At 43.4% G+C, this 24,418-nt stretch overlaps 1 protein-coding gene across 6 annotated transcripts in view; it reads right to left on the bottom strand.

The window, feature by feature from the left end:
- The window catches only part of GARRE1 (granule associated Rac and RHOG effector 1), an 81,305-nt gene that overhangs the window by 13,564 nt on the left and 43,323 nt on the right, over nucleotides 1-24,418 (bottom strand). For all 6 annotated transcript variants that reach the window (XM_069550328.1, XM_069550330.1, XM_069550332.1 and 3 more), the window contains 6 exons: nucleotides 13,685-13,894; nucleotides 9,334-9,474; nucleotides 9,023-9,118; nucleotides 8,737-8,898; nucleotides 6,241-6,399; nucleotides 3,465-3,562 (listed from right to left, as the gene is read on the bottom strand). In XM_069550328.1, coding sequence (XP_069406429.1) covers nucleotides 3,465-3,562; nucleotides 6,241-6,399; nucleotides 8,737-8,898; nucleotides 9,023-9,118; nucleotides 9,334-9,474; nucleotides 13,685-13,894 — 866 coding nt within the window. The remainder of the gene's footprint in view (nucleotides 1-3,464; nucleotides 3,563-6,240; nucleotides 6,400-8,736; nucleotides 8,899-9,022; nucleotides 9,119-9,333; nucleotides 9,475-13,684; nucleotides 13,895-24,418) is intronic.

Raw genomic sequence — 24,418 nt, 5'->3', positions numbered from 1 at the left:
GGAAGCAGTACAACAGGGCCTTGGCGTCTCCACAGATTTCTAACTGTCTAGAATCTGTTTAGTAGGAAGAGAAGAGTTCGGTGCAGGGGCTGCCTTCCAGGTGTCCTAACGCCCCTTCACTGTCCTACACCAGCTTCAGCCCTGACTTTCCTCCACACAGCAAGAGAGTGAGCCTCCTCTAGCACAAATCAGAACACACCACTCCCCTGTGCAAAACCCTCCAGTGGCATCCTATTGTGGCTGAAATAAAATTCAAACCCCTCACCACAGCGCTCAAGACTCTGTGGCCCGGACCTCCTGCCTCTCTGGACACAATCCTCTTCACTGTCACCTCTTTATGGTGTCCCAACCACTAGGCTTCTCATACGCCCTGAATATGTTGGATCTGCTCACATCTCAGGATCTCTGATGCTGTTGCCTTTGCCTGAACTGCTCCCCTTTGAGAGCTGCTTTCCCGCTGGCATTCAGGTCCCCACTGCCCACCTGGGGCACCTCCATCAACAGGCCTTTTCTGAGAGGGAGAACCAGGAAGATGCCATCTGTTACTGAGTGCTATGGGAGCTAAATGATGCAAATCACACTTGCCGAAGCCACCCTAAGGAGGTGGCAGCATCCCCCAGTGTGACTTTGGCTTGAGAAGAAATATATGTGAGGGTGTGAGCTGGCCAGTCTCAGAAACCCCAGAGAAAGCAAGCAACAAGGCAAGCTCTGCCAGCACCCGACGAGGCCCTGGGCTCCTAGGAGAGAATCCTGGCCAGTGGATCTGGCTGAGGTCCATGCACCTGATTCTCTCAGCCTGGAATCACTGATCTCCAAGACATACTTGCTCTATGTTCTCAAGCCAACTTCTGCTTGTGATCTGGCTGGTCACATGTCCGCCCACTAAGTGAGCATTTTCTGGTCATGCAGAAAGTACTACGGTTTCTGGTAATACTAATTATTAAATCAACAGAATGGTATTTTTATGTTATTCATCAGTCTTGAGAACTGATCAGTAAAATCCCCTGAAGAAACTAAACCTATTCTTTTTGACAAACTACCCTGATTGGCTTAAAACCTTCTACCTGTTCTTAGATAAAACTCTAGTCCCCCAGGGACCCTGCAAGTCCTGGCTTCCACTCCTGTCTTCACCGCCACCCAGCATACCTCCAGTCACACCAGCACACTCCTCAGGTCTCTGCATTTGCTGTTCCTTCTGCCTGCGATGCTTTCCCCATCTGCTCTCTGCGTGGCAGGCTCCTCTCAAATGTCACATCCTTAAAGAGACCCTTCATGACTGACCTCCTCATCCAAAATAGCTTTCTCTTGCCATCTCTACCTGTTATTCTCTAACAGATGATGTCACTCTACTCTTATTCCCCTCATACGCTTGCCAGTGCCTGAACTTAACTCCTATGCTTATTAGCAGTCCCCTCCCCAACCCCCACGCCATTACAAGGCCAGCTCTGTTAAGGGCAGGGACCCTGTCTGTCTTGCTTCTGATTCAATTCCCAGAGCCCAAACAGTGTCTGTCACATATTAGGTACTCAGTAAATATTTGATGAAAGAAAGAATGGGTAACAGCTTAAATATGACAGTTTAAAAATCTAAGTAAGATACTACTTTCGGGGGGAAAAAAAGAATTTAGATATTTCATTATGCTAAAAGCAAAGTAAATAATAAATTCTTGACTAGTTTTGCTAATAATTTCACTTTCTCTAAGTTGGAGTAAAGCAATTACTTCTTTTTGAGTTCTTCTTAACAAGCACATATTCTGTAAATTGACACAAAAACATGAAAACTGTGCCATTTTTACCAAAAGTAGCCAGCAGAGGGAGCCTCTGTAGTCTGTGAGGTCTTTCAAGGATGGGCAATGAATTACAAAGGAAATCAATCAAAAAGGGAGAGTTCTGGAAGTAAACTGCATTGTTAACCATTTTAGTACTAGCTGTTTATATTTACCCAATTATCCAAGAGTTGGAAATGTTTTCTTTAAAATGAGAATCCTAGTTAAGTTTAGTATTTTTCAGTAAGAACCTGAATTAGAGAACAATTTCAGGAACACAAAACTCTTACAAAAACGTGAGCTTTTAATTTACTGCTTGGGGAATTCCTTGCCAGTTCAGTGGTTAGGACTCCACACTCTCACTACTGCAGGCCCTAGTTCAATCCCTGATTAGGGAACTACAATCCTGCAAGCTGAGTCCATAAAAAAAAATCTACTGTTTGATAGGAATGAAGACATGAATATAAATTAACTAATAATCAAATTTAGAAATTTATGGAGAAACTCACAGAAGGGAGATTCTGGGACATGACGTGAATCACCAACCCTTCAGATGGTAAAGCATCTGTCTGCAATGCAGGAAACCGGGTTCAATCCCTGGGTCAGGAAGAGCCCCTGGAGAAGGGAATGGCAACCCACTCCAATATTCTTGCCTGAAAAATTCTATGGACAGAGGAGCCTGCTGGGCTACAGTCCATGGGGTCACAGTCGGAAATGACTGAGTGACTTAACACTTTTGCTTTCACACTTGATATATTAACAAATTCTAAAACTTCAAGCAGAATCTCCACTGGACCCCCTTCGCATTTCAAGAAGAAATGGTTTAAATACAATTCAAATGCATTACCCAAGTACCACGTTAGTCCACACGGGCCCAAATAGTGTCAATATTCCTTACTATCTCTTCCTACCTAATTACTTCAAACATTTTCTATATAGTTAAATATTCATTCTGCCCATGATTTTAATAGCAAAATTCTTCCAATATATGTTTAATTTTTCCTATTTACTAATGAAACTGTGCTGAATCTGTAGGCACATCACAAGGATAAATCCCTAGACGTGGAACTGCTGAGGTCACAGCCCTTATTTTAGGCTTCTGACAAATGAAACTGCCCTCCAGAAAGGCTGTGTGATTTATTCAACAACATCTGTGCCAGTTTTTGTACAGTCTGGACCAAACCTAATACTGTTATTCTAAAACAATTTAATAACATGATGGGCAAAATGACATTGTGTTTTCTGCTTTGCCTTCCTTTCTTTGTTAGGTGAGGTTATACATGTTCTTCATCTCTTCGTTGACCATGTCGCCTCTGATTTACCTGTCTACATGCTTTGCCCATTTCTTACTGATTTGTAGGGGCTTTTGTTTGAATAAATTAAGAATACTTCATTAGTTTATAAATGTAAGCAAATAATTAAAAATGAAATAGCTCAGTCTGCCTCCAGATTTTCAGTGACACTGGGCGTGTGATGACATGACCTCTAGGTCAGCAGGGTTGTTGCTGGAACAAAGGAGAAGAAATTCTATGTTTTATACTCAGCTTCAGAGAAATGCTGGGTGACTTAAAGAAAATGATATACTCTGTTCAAAAGCTGTGGACTCAGTAACAAGTTTGTCACAAGCAATGCAATCTTTCCAAAGATGTGCAAACATCAACCAAAGCTTAGGCCTGCGTTAGCGTAAGAGTCATGTTACCATGTGGATGGGACTTGAACCACAATTCTGGAGCCTTCTAAACTGATCTGGGGGGCATAGGCTTCTTTATTTTCGATCTGTGCTGTGTCAACTACCACCTAAGAGAGAAACAAAAACAACAATCAGCCGTCAGAGAGAAAAGTGGATCACAAACAAATCAAATGCATGAGCCTATCAATGCTGAGTGACTCTGGTAGACAGCAAACTATCTGGCAACACAGAAACACACAGGCCAGTCAGGAATCCCATGGAGACAGCAGCAAGTAATAAAGACGACTGAAAGCAGTAATACAAAAAAACAGAAACTGCATTCTAGGTGCAGGATGTACTGAACTTTGCAATCATTTTTAGTACTTCTTCCAAGCTGTAAATATGTTAATTAGGAATTACTTTGTTTCCTTCATCTAAGTATTTTTTCACTTGATGCACTTGAAAGAAGTAAAAATGTCATTAAAAATCAAACCAATGCTTTTAGAGCAGCCTACCTGTCATGACCAAATATGAGCCAGAAGATGGTGAGGCTTTTTGTTAAGGCCACTTTATCCTCAACCATCAATAAGAACAGAATTACTTCAGGAAAAATGCAGAACCAATCCTTTCTCAGTGATTTTCTCTTGTTTTATTTCTGGTCACACTGTGCACTTGTGGGACCTCAGTTCCCCAATCAGGGACTGAATCTGGGCCACAGCTATGAAAGCATGGAGTATTAACCACTAGACCACCAGGGAACTTCCTGGAAGAGAGTTGTTTCTTTCTTCAGCTTTTTGTTTTTTTTGGCTGTGCCATGCAGCATGTGGGATCTTAGTTCCCTGACCAGGGATTGAACCCATGGCCCCTGGATTGGAAGTGCAGAGTCTCAACCACTGGACTACCAGGGAAGTCCTGAGGAGAATCTTCAACATTACACAGATGGTATAGTATCCTTTGTAATTCAAAGGGTGTGACAAAGTGATGAATATATTTTCAAATAACTAAAAGAAATTTAAGAAAATAATCATAAAACACTTTAAAAACAAATCTGTACTATTTCAGGAAGGGCAAAGCTGTGCAGAGTTGCTTATTAGGAGTCCAGATTCAGCACCTAATGGAGCCGATTTCCATAGCTGTAAAGAGAGCTCCCACAGCCAGTCTGCAGCGTCCTTTAGAAAAGACTTCCTGTCCAAGTAACAGCCATTGTTGGAACAAGCAGGTGTTTCCTCTCTCCTCCCATCCCCAGAACAGTAATCTAAAGTTTCTTCATCAGTCACACACAAAGGCGCCCTGGGATCAAGGAGCAGAGAACTAGGAAGAAGTTTTTGCTCTCTGAATAACATGGAACATTTTTTTTAACTGCTGTTTTCTCAAAACTGCCTTTGGGTCTTCCTGCCTTATTTTACACACTCCTTTCTAGAGAACTTACTGACATGGTTCCCCTGCTGCTGCTGCCGCTGCTGCTTAAAATGGTCTTTGGGAATATGGATCAATCTACTCAAGGCAGTGGGCTCCAGGGGTCTCCAATTTATTCTTTTTCTCAGGGGTTCCTATACTAAGGAACAGATTTTAAGGGAAATGTAACTCAGCACTGTGGACAGGACCCACTTGGCCCTCTACAAAGCAAGTACTACCCTGAGCTGGGGCACTGGAGCGCTCACCCACACCAAACAGAAGGACTGCATCCTCCCAACAGCTCCTTTAATGAATAAAGCAGGAAGCAGAGTAGAAACAGTTCTTTAACTACCTTGATCTCTAATTAGCTTCCTTTAATCTCTGAAATGCTATGCATGTGTGCTGCATTGCTTTACTCGTGTCAGACTCTGTGTGACCTGCTGGGCTGTAGCCCGCCAGGCTCCTCTGTCCATGGGATTCTCATGGAGGAGAACCTCCTGGAGGAGGACCTATAACACTTCAAAAAGCAATCTTTTATGCTAGAACATAGGATAAATACATAAGGTGCACAGATCAAAGGTGCCTGACAAAAACCTAGATGTTGTTATGTCCCTGGTGGTCCAGTGGCTAGGACTCCACAATCCCAATACAGGGGGCCCAGGTCTGAGCTCTGGTCAGGGAACTAGATCCCACATGCAGCAACTAAAGATCCTGAGTGTCACAAAAGACCCGGTGCAACCAAATAAATAGTGAAAAAAAAACAAAAATTAAAGACATCTAGATGTTGATTTCCTAACCCCACCCAAATTTGGCAAAAGTTATTCTTCTCACCAAAGGTGAAGAGATCAAACTTTGGAGTTGCTGTTGTTATTTTTATTGTATAAAAGGAGATAAACAGAGAGCTGGGGTACAAAGTGACTGGATGGGGCACTACTTATACCATCGGAGGAGGTGATGTTTGAGCTGACATATGGAAAATGAGAAACAGTGAGTCATACAAAGATCTGAGAGGAGTATTCTCAGGGAAAAGGAACATCAAGGGCAACACCTGAGACAGGAAGAAGGCTGCTGTGTTTGAGCAACAGAAAGACACCCACTATAGCCCTGGAGAGTCAGGCCAGGTGAAAGGGCCTACCAAATCATCACTAATGTAATGGTTTCCTTAAAATCTGGAAAGCCTGAGACACCGTTTTGCAACTAGGTCCCCTGCAAATACATAACATCAATCTAGTAAAGGACCAAAAAAAGACCTTTTAATGATGCTCTTCCTTTCCCATCTTGTCTAAACTCTGCAGTAACCAAAGGGCTGTTTATATTATCCAATGTTTTCACACATGAGCCCACACCACATGCTCACGTGCTTAAAATGTCTTCCTCTACTCTCCCCGGTCCTTCACAAGTGTTCACTCACCAGCCCGGCCTGGCCAAACAGCAACTGCACGGCAGTCTTGCAGGCACCCCGCCACGTGGATGGGCACACCTGGTTCAGGACTTCAGTCACAGGAAAGTCGTCCCTGGGCGTAATTCCATTATAGCAGCCTGCCTCCTTGATCAGCTGCAACATCGTATGCTACAGATTGATAAAAGAAAGTTCACACCTCAAAATAAAGCCACACAAGGTTCCAAAATTTACAGAAATGCATTTATAGGCACAAAATAGCCCTCAAGAGAAGAGAATTTTATGTTCTCCCAAGTCACTTAATTTTGATTTCTTAAGCAATTCTCATCAATTACCTTCAAAGATTTTCTCAAACCTGTGACTGGCTAGATATGGACACATGTGCATTAATACACATATGTGATTTCTATTCTAGCACAAAACACAGCATTATTTAACAATCTACTGATGCAAATTGGCTAAGGAATTTTGAAGTTCTGAATCCCTCTGAATAAGGGAAGAAAATTATCTGATACAAGCAAATACCAGAAAACTTCATCCTTATTCTGGATGAAAAAGTGGTCAACATAAGCTCCAATTCCAGTCTGCAACTTTCTAGCTGTGCGGCCTTGGGCTCTAGTTCCTCTATCTGTCAAGTGGGGAAAAGGGCTGTGCCCACCTCATGGGTGAGCATTAACTGAGACAATACATGGGGAACATTTGACACATGCCTGGCACACAGGACGCTCCACAAATGGTCCTAATTACTTCAGTACTAGGGTAAGATTTCTCCTCTTATTTACTTCACTGAAACATTAACCATAAAGAGCCTCCTAGGTTCTGATAGAAACACAGGACAAAGGGGCCTCAGCTAGAGGATTAAGGGATGTGACCCTTGAGAAGAGGACTTAAAGTAGTGAAAGACCTGATGAATAAGTGTGGGGGTGAGGCTAGGGCTGTGAGACAGCCAGGAAGTGAGAGCCCATCCCAAGAGCATAACCATAAACAACATTTTTATAATGTACTTTCAAAACCTTTTATTTTATACACTTTGAACAAAATCATAAATGAAATTAACTTGGCGAAAGTCTCTTTACAAAAGTTACCCTAGGAGCTTCTGGGCTGGAGAACATAGGCAGATGCTGGGACTGTGCTGCCTGGAGAGAACAGGGAACTGCCAAGCTCCTTCCCCAGGCATCTCTTCCATCTGGCTATTCCTGAGTTACATTCTCTCACAACAAACCAGTGATCCAGAACTCTCCCAACAAGATGGACTTCACAGCAACAGTGTACTCCGATCAAAGTACCTTTCGGAGAGTACACCATGGCAGATACAGCACAGGCCTGAAGAAGTTCATGTATGGCCCTGTGACTATAAAATAGTCACGGCCACTCTCTTAAATGCCAAAGTTTCCTTGAACCCCTTTCACACTCTTCCTGGACTCCCCCAGCCTCTCTTCTGACTCCAGAGACCACCTGTCTGTGAGGACCCAGGCCCTGATCCCACTTCAGAGCTCTAGATCCATACATCCAATTGCCTGCTGGATGGCTCCACTTGGACATCTCAAAAGCAATCTTAAAATCATGTACAAAAATGTATTTTTGACGACTATCGCCAAGCCTTAATAAGCAGCACCAAAACTGCTGTCCAAGCCAGAAACTTGGGCCTCATCTCCCTTCCCCTCCCTCTCATAGCCAGTTAATCCTGGAGTCCTGCTTATTACAACCTCTAGGTTGCTCCTGAGTCCTTCCACTTGCCTCCCATTATCACCAGATGGGTCCATGGCCAAAAGCCTTCAGTGCTGCTCTCCTTCCAGCCAAAAGTCTATCCTGAAGCCAGGGGGATCTTTCAGAAATGCCAGTCTAATCACGTGACCTGCCATGGTGGGGCACCAGCCTTGAACTGGGGGCTTTCCATCTCCCTGGGCTGCTTCTCCAGCCTTGGGCAGTGCCATGTCTCCCCTTGTTCTCGACTCTCAGGTCTGACTACACGTTAGAATCACCTGGACAACTTTTACAAACTAGAAGAGCCCAGCCCTCATTTCAGGACAATTAAATCCAAATCCTACCAGGGACTGTACTGGATAGCCAGAGGACACCCTGCTTCAGCTGTAAGGAAGGCCTTCAGCTCTTGGGACAGGCTCTCACTTCCTGGCTGTCTCACAGCCCCAGCCTCACCCCAACACTTATTCTTCAGGTCTTTCTCTGCGTTAAGTCCTCTTCTCAAGGGTCACATCCCTTAATCCTCTAGCTGAGGCCCCCTCGTCCTGTGTTACTATCACAACCTAGGGGGCTGTCAAACCTCCTAGCCTGGTACTAATGGTTGCTCAGTAAAGACCTATCAAATGTGTGTGTGCGCGGGGGAACGTCACTCTGGTCTGCTTCTAGACAACAGTTTACTGAGGAAGGTCAGTGCCTCCTGGCTTCAGTTTTGCTTTTTAACCCAGATTCTTTACAAGCCGCCAGGTGTCCTTAAGAACTCTATTTTCACGTTCACAACCGGGTTGGAGGAACCCCATGGGAAGCTACCGTCTTGAGTTTCAGGTTGTCAGCGGCTGACTCGTTGAAGGAGACCCCCTTCAGGAAGCTTGATCCTATCTGCACGGGCACAGTGGGAAGCTCACACTGCATGGGCTGTGGCGGGGTCTGCCTCCGCCCCGTCTGCTGGGCCTCTGCCTCGCTGCAGCAGCCCTGGAAAATGGGTGGAGAGGACAAGAGAGGTGACCCGCGGCTCAGCTCTCAAGACGACTGGCTCACGTGGATGGCGCGACTGGCACACCACAGCTCACCGGAGCCACCAGACGGAATAACGTACCTGCAAACTGGCTTCTATTGCCTTTGGATTCAGGTGGAAACCAGCTTTCATTGCGTATTCACAGTGACCTAAGCTTTCCAGAGCTATTTTATATGCCTGCAAAGAAATTGTTTTTAAGAATCAAGATTACATAGTAGATTTTAAACTGACACGGTCCAATGAAAATAGAAATCGTAAATTTCTATAGTTATTAAAAGACATGAAGCCAACTACTATCCTATTACTTTTCCAGTTGGTTCAACATCAAAACTTTAACTCCTCCCCTTGTTTTCATTCCTCAGATATTAATGTGCTAGTTTTGAAAAACATACTTGCAGAGCACTATCAATTTTTATGTTCAGTTCTTTTAGCTGGTGCTCGGGAATTGCTGCACTTTGAGAACAGAAGAGCTGCTGAACTTCAATTCCCGCCAGGCGGCCATCACAGCCTCTTTCTCTCAGTCTAGACGTTGCCTGCAACAGAAATAATGACTGGTAGGTAGAAGAAGACACTACAGATACTAGCAAAATTTAAAAAAAAAAAAAAACAACAACAATGAAAATAAAGCAAGAAACTATCTAAGCATTAGTCATTCTGGCTTATCTCTATTATGAAGAGAGCAGCCAGAAATTCTGAAAGACTAAACCAAGCACTGATGAGAAAACAAACCCAACATAGCACTACCTTATTTAAGAAACCCCCTGGGGATTCCCTGGTGGTCCAGTGGTTAGGGTTTGACACTGTCACTGCTGAGGGCCTGGGTTCAGTCCCTAATCTGGGAACTGAGATCCCACAAGCCTCATGGCACAGTCAAAAAAGCCCTGCAAAAAGACTTACCTACCTGTTACATATATATTTATATATGTGTATATATATATATATATATATATATCACATTTTTAAGTTTCTCTGCTTTAAAAAGATAGATACCCTAGTATATTGGCCCTTGAAGTTTCCAAATTAAAAAATGTATCTATTTGGTTGAGTGGTCCTTTACACCAAAGTAAAAAAACCTCACCAACAGGGAAAACATTGTAACATTAAAGGAGAAACCGAACTTTTGAAATCCTCATAGAAAAATGAAATACTTATTGTTTAGTCATTAAATATATGCTTATGAAGAGTACATTGAACTTCCCAGGTGGCTCAGTGGTAAAGAATTTGCCTACTAAGCAGGAGACACAGGTTCAGTTCCTGGGTTGGGAAGATACCCTAGAGAAGGAAACGGCAATCCACTGCAGTATTCTTGACTGGGAAACTCCATGGACATACAAGTCTGGTGGGCTACAGTCATGGAGTCACAAAGGGCTGGACATGACTTAGCAACGAAACAACAACAATGAATACATAAGACAGAAAAAGACATAAGGACATAAGACAGAAAAACAGAAGACTAGTCTGTGTCTTGTGATGAAATGCTAGTTATCTATACATATGGATCAGGACTAGAGAATATAGAAAAATATATATTCGATTTATTAGATGTAAGGAAGGATTCAGGATGAACTATCTTTCAATTTTTTCAACATCTATTTTTATTGCAATAATACTTGTGCAACAAATAACATTTTTAAACAGTGAATTTTTGTTCTTCTAGGTTAATGGAGTTATAACATTTACCTACACTGTAAGACTGAAGGAAATTAAGCAGCTATAATGTCACAGATTTCCAAAGCTTCACAAATTCTATATGAAGACCAATCACTCCTTGCACCCTAATAGTCTCACATTTTAAAACCATTTGACTCTCTTTCTAGAACTCTTCATTTAGTCGAAATATGTAGCTCACAAGGAGGTCTTACGTTAGAGGAGTCACTGGATAGACAGTGGAGCATCAGTCCTGGTCCCTATAATCTTGGAACTAACGGCTTCATAGGTTGAAAAGGCGAGCAAATAAAACATTCAAAAAATATAAAATGGAAAAACACATCCCAAGGGAAATAAAGAACTGTGACAGGGAGCACCCAAGAAACTGAGAAATCATCATTGAGGCTGCATTTAAAGAGGAGGAGGCAGTCAACAGAAGTGCAGGGTCGGGGAGGGGATGGACAGGCAGAGATGTAGGCGCAGGAACTAGAACCCAGGGAGCGGGGAGAGGGGCCAGAGGCGGCTGGTGGGGAGGCAGGAGCCAGACTATGCAGGACTAGGCAGGTCAAGGGACAGGTCTACCCCTTACCCTAAGGAAAGAGGGAGAGATGAGGGGCAGCAAGACAGGAAAGGGAGAAGCAGGCCCAGCCTCTGAAGATGTCAGGGGAGAGTAAGGATTCCCTGACATAAGTCCGTGACGGTGGACACAGAATGAAGGGACAGATCTACAATAGTCTTCTGGAGGCAGGGTCTGCGGGGCTTTCGTATGGACTGGATGCAGTTGTGACAGAAAAACTGGAGGGTAAACGTCAGGTTTCTTGCATAAGGGACCCAGTGTGAGAGGGCACTACTTGCTAGCGCAGGGACGGTTTGAAGAGGAACAGGGGTATGTGGGAACATAAGGGCTGAGCCATCTGAAGACCTGAGGAGGTCTGAACAAGGGGGCCTGAGGCCACAGGAGAAGGGAACTGGGCACACACATGCCACAGCCCCAGCACACAAGAGGTTTTCAAAGTTCCAAGACTAGATGGAGGCCCTCCGAGAAAAGGACATGTAGAACTGGGCCTTGAGGAACTCACATTCATAAGTTATATGGAAGAGAAGATAGCAAAGTGGTTGGAGAGGCTAGCCTAGGAGGTAAGAGGGTAACTAAGAGCACTTGGTTCTTCATAAGGAGAGAGGATTTCCAGGGCCCAAGTCGCTGTGAGCTGCTAAATGGAGTCAATGGGATCCCTGGATTTCTGCCAATGTTTCTGGCAACATGGAAGGCACCAGTGACCTTGACAAGATAAGGCGTGTTCTGGTGGAGGACTGGAAGCCAGATTTTAGTGAGCTGAATGATGCCCGTTATATATAAAGCTTCATATTGTGCAAAACAATACACATATGGATACACACATATAGAATAAAACTATAAAAATATGCATAGGAGTCACACTCCAAAATCAAAAGAGGTTATCTCTAGAGAGAAAGGAACATGAATAAGACAGTGGAGAAGTATAAAGGGAATTCAACTGCATTTGTAACAATATTTTTCTGTCAAAAGGTATGAAGCAAATGTGGCAAAAAGTGAAGATTCACTTGACAAAGCTAAAAGGAAGATAGATGGTTATGTATGTGACATTTCCTATATGCTTGAAATATCTGATAATAGTAATCTTTTTTTAGGGTGAATCAAAGGTGAGGCAAACAATTCTTCCAAGAAGCCGACTATGAAAAGAGCAGAGAAACAGGGCAGAGCATGGAGGATTTTTATTTGTAAGTCTATTTGTGTATTGGCGGGAACATGCTGAAGAGGTGGGAGACAAAACCTAGGGTCCCAGCACAGAGGCCCTGAGGGTGGGGGCAGGGTGGAGAGAGGCAGACTCTGCACAGGAGTGGAGGGCGCCTCCTCTGCTGTAAGGAAGAGGAAGGAACAGGAGAGGGTCTGAATGGGAGAGGTGTGTCATCTGGGTGGAAATGGAGAAGAGGGGCTGCTGCTAGGTACATTCTGTTTTCTCAGTGTGTAGGGGGCAGGGTCACTGGCTGAAAGCAAAGTAAGGAAGGCAGAAAGCCAGGACAGACAGAAGTGGGTGAAGGAAAAGGTCAAGGCCAGGAGGTCACAGGAGCACCAGAAGGCTGCTCACTTGGGCTGGGATCTCAGCATGAATGATACCCACAGGTTGGGTAGAGAAGACCTTGAGTCACGTACAAGGCTGTAGAGTGTGAGCAGCATGATCAGGAGACTGCAGTCAGGAGGGCACAGAGGGCTGTGAGGTGAGAAGATAAAGGTGTGGACCCCACTGCCCAGCCACTTGCAATGAAGTCAGCAGGTATCACTCCTGCACTCAGCCCCCAATTAGCACTGCATGGCTGCTCCCATAAACGCCAAGAAAGCAGAGGAGAATCTTTAAGATGAAAGAGACCAACACAGCGAAAAGAAATTGAGAAGAAATAACAATGCAACAGAACATCATAAAACTGAACTAAGTAAACAACAGAACATATAATGTTAAAATGTTGAAAGATGTTTACAAATTTGATTAGAGGAGATTTATAAAACAAAATCAAATAGTTTGCCAATTTAATTGAGGTTATGAGTCAAACTAAATATTATAATATAAATTCTCTTTTACTCTGTGAAATGGAACAGTAAATCCTAGTTAAAGTGTTGACTTGCAAGCCTTTTTTTCCAGCCTCAGAAACAAAGGAGTATTAAAATACCAACAAAAAGAGTGTCATTGCTGACTGCATCCCCACCTAGCTACCTAGCTGACTGCTTACTCCACTTACCCTCCAGCCTCTTTGCCCTGGTCCCTCTTTCTAAAAACTTTGCTGCACTTCTTGTCAAAGGCCTCTCCTCAACCCTGTTTTTATAAAGCCCCCTCTCCTAGGAGGCTGTGAGTAGAGGCTGTCTTCCCAGTACCTGGTGCATGCCTGGTGTGAAGTGAGCATTTACACAGGCATTCACTGTTAAATGAATCAACAGTCTAATGACAGCAGCTGAAAACTCGCACTTCTAAATAAAAAGGCCCTTTTAAGAACCAACAGGCAAAGGCCCTCTGGAGCCTCTCCTATCTGAACAAAGGGCACTCATCTCCCCAGAGTCAGGGTTACCTCAGCAGCCCCTCGCCAGGATCGCACAGCTTCCTCCAGTTCCGATGTGTGGCCCATGCCAGACAAACTGCTGCCACTGCTGCTGTTCTTTTTTTCTGGCACAACAACTTCAGCAAAGCAAGAGTGAGCCACGGGCTGCACCTTCTGTAACGCCTGGGTCAAAAACTGGAAATGGACCTGCACCACTGTCAAGAAGCATCGTCCCAGCACCTGTGAAGACAAGAGAGCCAGAGACTTTCAGGTTGTGGGTTGATACTGCATGACTGCAATCAATTCTCAACTATCAATTTGAGTAGAGGTAACAATTAACTGGAATTCTGAAATCACATGGAAGTTACAAAGTCACCATGCCTTTGTTCACAAAGGATCTGCCTTTGTTCTCACATTTGGACCTGGGTGGCCTGGTGCCTAGAACTCAAAACATTATAACCAAGTTGCCAGCCTCAAGGTTTGAATGGACCTCCCCACTTCCCACCTAGCCTCCCCTCACTCCCATTGTCCACTCTCCTCATCTGGATTCTTGTTCACACCAACCCTGTCTGTGAGCTCCAGTGGAATCACAGCAAGCCACAATTCCAGTTCTCTCCACACAGTATTCAGAAGGCGGAAAAAAAGCCAGATGATTAGAAACCTGAAAGGTCAGTTTGACTATAAACATATTCCACTGGAAATGGAATCCAAAGATACAGGTTATTTTAGTAACAGTGTTATTAACATAGTAATTACATAGTTATTAACATAGCTGTATGTCATATTTCCAGTCTTATGAAACAAAGCTGACAGACCTGTCTTCTCAGAGTTAACAAAACATACTGGTACATCCATGTGTCAGATCAGGAGAAAACCACTTGCCTAATACATACTAGTATAGCTGACTGATTGATACAATAGTCCATTAAAGCAGAAAATTTACTTTAGAAACTACTAAGTACATAATGCTATGTCAATGTATACTATTAATATATAATTATAAAAATACATGTACTAAAAACGTACAACATACCACCAACAAAAGATACAAACGTGCCTTTATTTGCCAACCTCTGGCACTGGCAAGAGCTATTCTCTGACACTGTTGTTCTCTGCTTTCTTGTGTTAACTCCAGCTACAAGGTATTCTCTACAATTTCCTATTTCCTTTTTCTTTAAAGGAGATAAGAATTTGCTACTTGCAAAGCAACTTGAACAGACACTTTTCAGATTACTGACATTTTCCCTAATCTTTTACAGTTGTTTTATCCATACCAAATTTGACAACAACAACAAAACTTTATTGTAACTTTTTTACATGCCTCATAACATTCAAAAAAGACTATATATATACATATATATATATTGGCCATGCCATGTGGCATGTGGTATCTTAATTTCCCAACCAGGGATTGAACCCATAACCCCTGCATTGGAAGCAGAGTATTAAACCACAAGGCTGCCAGGGAAGTCCCTCAAAACATTTTTAATGGAAAGTATTTCATATTTCACTGGCCTATAGAGTGGTTTGTTAAGAAAAAATTACTTACTAAGTTTGTAATTTATCCCACTGGAGGACAGCAAAGAGGGCCCACCAGTTGCCAGCATCAGTGCACTGCCCGGGGGCACGGTGACGGTTCCCACTGCTGTTACAAGCAGCTACAGTTCAACCCCAGTGCCCTCTTTGGCCTGGTACTGTCCTGCGAAGCAGGTAGAAATGAGACCCCTCCTTGGACCTCTCACCTCCCAGCACACGGTTCAGACGCTGCCCCTTCCTACCCGCACTAGGCGGAGTTCTTCCTCCTGGAGAAATAAAGTCAGGCAAGTTCCCAGTGGGGACACTTACTCCCTCTGAATTATTTTCCCCTGTGGAAATCACCAGGACAAAACTAAAACAAACACAGAAATTTCACATCATAGCATCCTCCCTCTGCAGGGAACAATCAGAAAAACAGGCTGAATTCCCACCCAAACCCCCTGGGTTTCCACTTACTCCCTCAAAGCTCTTTCCCATCAGAGATGGGCAGAGTGAGCCACACAGAGTAAACAGACCTAGCAACCTGGAACTTGTGACACAAACAGAAAAAACAGGATTTAATTAGCACTGTACACAGTACCAGCCAGCTTGAACACTCAGCATGCACCTCACTTGCGCTAAAGATTTCACATGGATTCTCTCATTCAATCCTAGGAACAACCATGTGAGGTCATTCCCATTTCACAAACAGTAAGCCTAAAGCACAGAAAGGTTATGAAACTTTGTCAAGGGGACACAAACTGAATTTGGCAAAGGGCTCACTTGACTCAAGTGTCTATGCCCTTAGCCAGCGTGCACCTTGCCCTCAACAAGATCTACACGCCTGGAGACAGCTGTGTGCTCACAACACTGAAACCAGACCCATGACAGACGCTCACCCTTAACTGGCTCAGGCCAGAATGACGTGGTGTTCTGAAGCTCCACACAGAGCAAACCCAGGAGGAGGCCTGAAGCCTTCAGAGTCTCCAGAGGGCCTTTGCCTGTTGGTTCTTAAAAGGGCCTTTTTATTTAGAAGTGTGAGTCCTCAGGCACACAAACTCTTCCTCCTCCTTCTTCCTTGGCTGCTAGGAGAGAGCAGTGACGTGCCATGTGCCATTCGCTCTGGGCTCACATTCTTTCAGCTTCTGACAGATACAACTGAGTCACTCATTCTTTCAACAAATGTCTGAGGACAAGAGCCCAGGAACAATGGGAATACCCCATCCGTCCCTTCTGAGATCCCAGCAACCAGCCAGGGCCTAAAGCTACTGACACCTCCTCCCCACCTGTACAGCTGGCACTACACTAATTCCATGTATTGCTATGTCACTTCAGTCGTGTCCGACTCTGTGTGGCCCCATAGACTGCAGCCCAACAGGCTCCCCTGTCCCTGGGATCCTCCAGGCAAGAACACTGGAGTGGGTTGCCATTTCCTTCTCCAATGCGTGAAAGTGAAAAGTCAAAGTGAAGTCGCTCAGTCGTGTCCGACTCTTAGCGACCCCATGGACTGCAGCCTACCAGGCTCCTCCGTCCATGGGATTTTCAAGTGGCAAAAACAAGACCTCAGCATCTCCCTCTCCCTACTTATGAGGTATGGAGCACAAATTATGGTTGCAATAAAATATTTGTGTTGTAAACAATTCACTAAAAAGCCAATCAAAACTATGGTTACCCTGGATCCTGGAAAAGCTATCTAAAGAATGTTCTACAAGTGTACCTAAGTAACAGAAGAGGACTGAGCTCAACCTCCAGCCTGTCTCTGCCCACCTTTTCTCTACAATATCTCCTGTCTTAGCCCAATTTCCTTCCTGTCACAGGCTCCATCCTCCCTGACCCAGGGACGTGCCAGTCCTTGGGGTCTTCCTGAGAAACCTGGAAACCAACAGAGACTCTAAAGTTATGGATCTGAACGCATGTGACCCAAGGGCCTAGGACAGTTATTTTCTCTTTAATTTTATTTTTAAAGTTGCATCTATTTACTTATATATTGGCAGAGCAGCATGTGGGAATTTAGTTCCCTGACCAGGAACTGAACCCATGGCCCCTGCATTTGAAGTGCAGAGTCTTAACCACCGGACCAGGGGGGTCTCAACTTTCTCTTCCACAAGGAGACCATTTCCTGGATTATGGGATCCCATGAAGATGCAGAACATGTGTAGCAAGCTAAAGGACAAATGAGTGGTCAGTGAGATTAAAATGTCACTGGAGCTACAGAAGTCCATGTCAATCAAGAGCTACCATTTACTGAGTGTTTAACCCATACCAAGTACTTTACATGCAGTGAAGTGAAGCTGTGGGGTGAGAGCAATTCATCCATTTTACAGATAACAACACTGAGGCTTAGAGAGAGAAAGAACCTTGCTCCAACGTCAAGCAGGTAATAAGTGGTACAGTAGAGATCTGACACTGAGTCTAACTCCAAAAACTGTTCTAACCACCAGACTGTGCTATTTTCACACGACAAGATCCAGGAGGTAGTCACAACAGCGGCTACGGATATCAAGTAGGGGAGGGGACCGCTGTGCAGGAACGCTGATGAACAAAGACTGGGAGGCACGGCTCAGTCTTCTCTGATAGTGGGAAAGGGACTGCAACAAATTTCACAAGCGCCTGTGGCACTTTGGGGTGGCATGAGTCTTGAAGTTCATGATTTGCATAGCAGACAACAGTTAAGACTGGCTGCAAACAGCAATGATAAAATGGGAGAGGGCACATGGAGCTTGGGAAAAGGAACAACTTCTCTTACCTCTTAAGGAATTCCAAGCCCCAAAACATCTGTTTGGGCCTTCAGCCCATCAGTCTCATTCAAGAATTATGAAGAAAGCAATCAGACTTAATCTTACCCTTGGCATCTGAATTAAAAAAAACACACACACACACATTCATCTCAAGGCATCCAAACTGGATGGAATTGGGGGCAATATGAGGCCACTATCAGAGCTGCACTAAGAGAAACATCTTGGGGACTTCCCTGGCAGTCCAGTGGTTGGGACTCTATACTTCCACTGCAGGAAGTGTGGGTTTGATCCCTGGTTGGGGAACTATGATGCCACATACCATGCAGTGGCACAGCTTTAAAAAAAGAAGGAAAAAAAGAGAGAGAGAAATATCTTGGTATGACTTAAATTCCTCATAAAAGCCCAACTCCTGAATACAAACACTAAGTGACCTTGCCACTAGTGCTTCTAAACATCCATGGAGCATTCTGGATTATAAACAGCCATCGAGCATCTACTGAAATAAACCTTGTTTTCTGGGAATTGCTGATGGCGGAGGAAAAGGGTACGTGTTCACTTTCCCATGGCTCTATAAGTGGACCTATATAGGGGGTTATCTTTATGGATATAACCAGGAAACCTTTTATTTTCAGTGATTTTTCTATTTTATTAATTAAAACAGATTTTAGTTGAAGGTCATCCTGTTTTGAGCCCCAAAAGACCACGCTTTCTACACCAACATAGTCAATTCTACCTTCCTAGAATATTTTCAAATTTTTAGCTACTCCTCTTCCAGGGCCACGGCCTTACTCAGCCCTTACTATATCCCCACGTGTTGAAATTACAGACTGCCCAAGTCCACCCCATCTGTGACACACCTTGTGATTTTCACATCGATATACACAATGTCTAAATTCATTTTCTACTCAAACTCACTGAATAAATCGTCTTTCTCATATCCCTGCAAAGTAAAGCACAAGCAGAAATGTTGCATATGCCATAGTGTCAAACATTTGGGTCCTGGTATTTATTTCTGATCAGTTTAAAAGTCAAGAATGAATGAAATGAAGTCAATCCGGATTGGCGGCTTTTATTAGAAATTCCAAGGTCATTCAATCATTTTTTTCTCTTCAAAACTTACTTCTACCTTAAACATTACAGTTGGTTCCAAATGTTCTCAATCTTTTGTCCTTATGATAATTCCACAGTTATTACATAATGACCTAACCAACAGACCGGAATGTGATATAAGAAGCTAAATGTGTCTCCAGAGAAATAGAGAATGCAGCAGACCACGCCTGGACTATGGAAAGTACTTTATAGAGATTAAATTACAGTATGAAAATGTAAAAACCAAGCTCACTGAAACTAAGATGTATAGTCTGACCTAAAAACTGATTAACAGTGAGTATTTAAACTTTTTGTTTTTTAAAGCAATTAACAAAACAATAATCTCTTTGCAGTTGGTATCAACCCAGAGCACAAAGAAGCTGCCATGCTATGTACAGGAGAAAGAACTAGGGACGAGAGAAAGCTAACACATGCCCAAGGATGGATGAGCCAACAGCAAACGTTACACATTCAGACAAGATTACATTCTGCCCCTGACACGCTGCTTTACTGCTGGTAACAATATCATCAGACACAGTTTCTAAACTGCTTCACAGGCCAAGCACTGTGATTCACAGAAACTTTTATACCAGTAATACATATTCACTGCAAATAAATTAAGAGGAAAAGATCGGCTCAATAAAGAAACAGTGTCAGATATTACTGAATAGATATAACCACTGATTACATGTTTGCAAAACAGCCTACATCTGAAACTTCTTTCTTTTTTTTCCAAAATTAGATATTTTATATGTTGTTTTGGGGTTTCCTTGATAGCTCAGTTGGTAAAGAATCTGCCTGCAATGCAGGAAACCCCAGTTCAATTCCTGGCATTGGGAACATCTGCTGGAGAAGGGATAGGCTACCCATTCCAGTATTCTTGGGCTTTCCCGGTGGCTGAGCTGGTAAAGAATCCAACTGCAATGCGGGAGACCTGGGTTCGATCCTTGGGTTGGGAAGATCCCCAGAGAAGGGAAAGGCTACCCACTCCAGTATTCTGACCTGGAGAATTCCACGGACTATATAGTCCACGGGGTCGCAAAGGGTCGGACACAACTGAGCAACTTTCACTTTCATATGTTGTTTTAGTCTGCTTTCCAAAATAAAATATATCAAAAATTTATTACCATGCAACACACATAGGAAGTTTTATATTTTAGCTACATTACTACACATCTTTACATAACTAATAAGTATAATTATAAACTATCATCCAGGACATCAGACAGTGCAAGGCCAGTGACAAGAACTAAGTCCACGTCAATTACGGTAGACGGAGGAGGAGGGGCAGTTATTGTTCAGAAGGCAGAGACTCAGTTTGGGAAGAAGATGAAGTTTTGGAGGTGGATAGTGGTTGATGGCTGCAAAAAATATTAATGTACTTAATGCCACTGTATGCTTCAAAACTGTTAAGATGGCAACATTTATGCTATGTATAGTTTACCACACTGAAAAAGAGTAGAAGTGCTTCTAGTCACCCCCTCTGCTACCATTCTATTCCAAGCTACAGTCATCTCTTGCTTGGATTACTTTAAAAGCCTCTTAACCGATCTTCCTGCTTCCTTTCAATTAGGATTCGTTTTATCTACACATAACAACAACAACAAATGCAGTGGCTTACATAAGATCAATGTTTACTTCTTTCTATGGTGAAACTCAGCAAGGAGATCAAACCAGGCAATCGTAAAGGAAATCAGCCCTGAATATTCATTGGAAGGACTGTTGCTGAAGCCAAAGCTCCAATACTTTGACCACCGGATGCAAAGAGCAAACTCACTGGAAAAGACCCTGATGCTGGGGAAGCCTGAGGGCAGGGGGAAAAGGGGGTGAAAGAGGATGAGATGGTTAGATAGCATCACCGACTCAATGGACATGAGCAAACTCCCGGAGATAGTGGAGGACAGAGAAACCTGGTGTGCTGCACTCCACTGGGCTGCAGAGTGTCCAACACAACTTAGCAATGTGAATAACAAAGGTGAAAATAAATCTAGGGTTTGGCAGTCCAGAGCTAGGATGAGAGCTCCTGGGTATCACAGGGAGCTCAGTTCCCATCTTTCTGCTCTTCATCCTCACACAAGACTTACATACTTAAATAACCTCTCAGTTCTAAGTAATTAAATGACCTTCAGCCATTTTGCCAGCATTCTAGACAGTAAAAAACTGGGGGGAGCGAGGAAAAGGGAGCACCCTTTTTCCCTCTAAGGAAACTTCCTTATAGTCTCATCCAAAACCTCCAGTTACATCTTCATGAATCAGAACTTACTCAAGTGACCGCTCCTAGCTGTAAGGGAGGTTGGGAAGTATAGTCCTATTTTCAAGAATGATATTTCTAAAAAAAGAAAAAAAAGAAAAAAGAAACAAAAAACCCTCCAGAGTTGGTTATTTTTTTGGCTGTACCATGCAAAATGCCACATTGTGGAACCTTAATTCCCCAACCAGGGATCAAACCCAGGGCCCAGCAGCGAAAGTGCCAAGTCCTAACCACTGGACTTTTAGACAATGCCTAGTGTCCTTTGAAGGAGGCCCACACTGACCCTATTTGCAAATGAACCACTATCCTACCTGGAGCATCCTTCTATCTCTCAGACAGACATTGCTCAATGTTCCATCCTCAGAGAGGTCTTTCTTCTTCATTCTTTTTCTTCATAGTGCCTCTCATTACCTGACACTATGTTTGTATGGGCCATTTATTTTTCGTTTGTTTCACTACCTAGGAGTTAAGCGGAATGTGGACAGGGTCTTTTGTTTTGCTCCCAGTCACATTCTCAGTGCCTGGCACACAGCGGACAATCTTTCTGTACATATTTGTTGAAAGAAGAAAAAAAGCAGTTGCTACTCTCCACATAAAAGCACCAATCTAGCCCAAGAGCAGCATGTTGACTGAAGAGCTGAGAGCAAGACATCGTGGCAGCATCCATGTGCAAATGTTATTAGCCCTGAACTCTTCCTGCTTTCTTTCCCTGGACAGCTCTTCTGCAGCCAACCCATGGACACCAGCTGCAACCTCGAGCTTACTTTGAGGATAATATCCCCAACAGGCAAGGGGGAGATAATGACTCTTCTGGAGAAAAAAAGGCTGGAAACCATGCAAGGCTTTCCTGTGAGTGACACACTTGCCCAGAATGAAGAATCGGGTATAACATGTCACGCCTTGGAAATGCAGGCTTATTCTTTCAAACCGAGAACCAATATTGCAATTAACAAGTATGCTACTGAGGGAATTAAGGGTGTATATAGGGCCTAGAAAGGTGTATTTTCCCTGTATGTTTGTGTATGTGTATCTACTTGTGGTTTTCTGCCCAGATACACAGTTAACAGTGGTTCCACCTGGGACTGAGATGGAGCTGGAAGAGAGAAGCATGACCTCTGGAGAAGTGAACTTATGGCATTCAGAATGTTTGTATTTTTTACCATAAGTATGCATCACATACACAATAAAACTAATTTATTAAAATTAATAATCAATAGTAATACATCCAAAGCATTCTCATTAAAATGAGGACCAAAACAAAGATGCTCATTCTTTAAAAAAAAAAAAAAGATGCTCATTCTTAAAGCTCATTGTTTTATATATTAAAATCTATGCTGATAGTCAGAGAGTTCCCTGGTGGTCTGATGGTTAGGATTTCTGGGCTTTCACTGCCATGGACTGGGTTCAGTCCCTGGTCAGAGAAGATTCCACAAGCCATGTGGCATGGCCAAAAAGTAAAAGTAAAATCTATGTTCAATGCAACAAGATATATAACTACTGGAAGGGAGAAGATATATATAGATGACATGATCACATATACCAAAAAAACCCAAATAAACCAAATGAAACATCAGAATTATTGAGTCCAGCCACCAGGAGATAAGACAAAAATATAAAAAGTCAAGAGTGTTCGTATGTTACAGAAAAAAACTTTCAAATAAAATTTCATCCTGGGCTTCCCTGGTGGCTCAGTGGTAAAGAATCTGCCTGCCAGTGCAGAAGACACTGGTTCAATCCCTGGGTCCAGGAAGATGCCACATGCCCAAGCACCACTACAATCGAGCCCAAGCACCCCAACTACTGAGCTCGAGAACCCTAGAGCCCATACTCCCCGACAAGAGAAACCACTGCAACGAGAAGCCCACACACCACAACTAGAGAGTAGCCCCCACTCACAACTGGAGAAAAGCCTGCACACTAACACAGACCCAGCAAAGCCAAAAAATACATAGATAAAACTTCATTCACGGTAGCAACTAAAATAAAGATTAGTTAAGAATGTTAAAAATATACACAGCCACTAGAACGGAAATTATGAAATTTTACCAAGAGACATAACTGAAAGCTTCATAGAGGACATAATAAACTGCTAAAATCCTGAAAGCAAAACAATTCAACAGGTGTTTCCAGGGTCATAAATATGTTCCCCATCACATCCTCTGACATGCTCCACCTGGAACCTGCAGTGTGGCCTCTCCAACACCTAGTCCCGTGGCTTTGGAAGCAGCCGTCAGGGAACTGCTCCCCCTGCGCCCTCAGCCTGGAGGCACCCCAGCACCAAAAGCAGACACATAGTCAGGCCTGACGAGTCAGTGCATTAGTTTAACCTTTTTGCCAACCAGGCCCAAGGACAGGCAAGTAACCCAAGTCAAGCCAATCAGACTGAGTTCCAGAACTTTTGTCAGAACCTGGGAGAGAACAGAGGTGTTGGTAACTCTGACATGGAGACAGTCTGGATCTGTTCAGCACTGTGTGAGCCCCTGTATCCAGTCATGACCAGAGAGAGAGAGCTAACTTTCTTCAGTTCATGGGGTCAATCCCTTGTTTTGCTGAGAGGCAGTACAGAGCTACTGTCAAGAATTTGTACTCTACAGAATCAGACTGTCTGTGTCTAAAATCTGGATCTGCCATGAAACTTTTAAAAAGTTGTTTAACCACTCCATACCCATATCATCAAAAAATGGGAACATGAATAGTACTAACTTCAGTTCAGTTCAAACGCTTACCTCAGTTCAAACCAGGCCTCCCTGTCCATCACAAACTCCCAGAATTTACTCAAACTCATGTCCATCGAGTCGGTGATACCATCCAATCATCTCATCCTCTGTCATCTCCTTCTCCTTCTTCCTTCAATCTTTCCCCAGCATCACAGACTTTCCAAATGAGTCAGTTCTTGGCATCAGGTGTCCAAGGTATTGGAGTTTCAGCTTCATTATCAGTCCTTCCAATGAATATTTAGGACTGATTTCCTTTAGGATGGACTGGTTGGATCTCCTTGCAGTCCAAGGGACTCTTGAGAGTCTTCTCCAACACCACAGTTCAAAAGCATCAATTCTTTGGTGCTCAGCTTTCTTTATAGTCCAACTCTCACACCCATATATGACTACTGGAAAAAAACATTGCTTTGACTAGATGGCCTTTGTTGGCAAAGTAACGTCTCTGCTTTTTAAT

Source organism: Ovis canadensis, chromosome 14 (genome assembly GCF_042477335.2).
Source record: "Ovis canadensis isolate MfBH-ARS-UI-01 breed Bighorn chromosome 14, ARS-UI_OviCan_v2, whole genome shotgun sequence".
Lineage (NCBI taxonomy): Eukaryota > Metazoa > Chordata > Mammalia > Artiodactyla > Bovidae > Ovis > Ovis canadensis.
The sequence above is the reverse complement of the archived record's forward strand: the minus strand, read 5'-3'. Positions and strand labels throughout refer to the sequence as shown.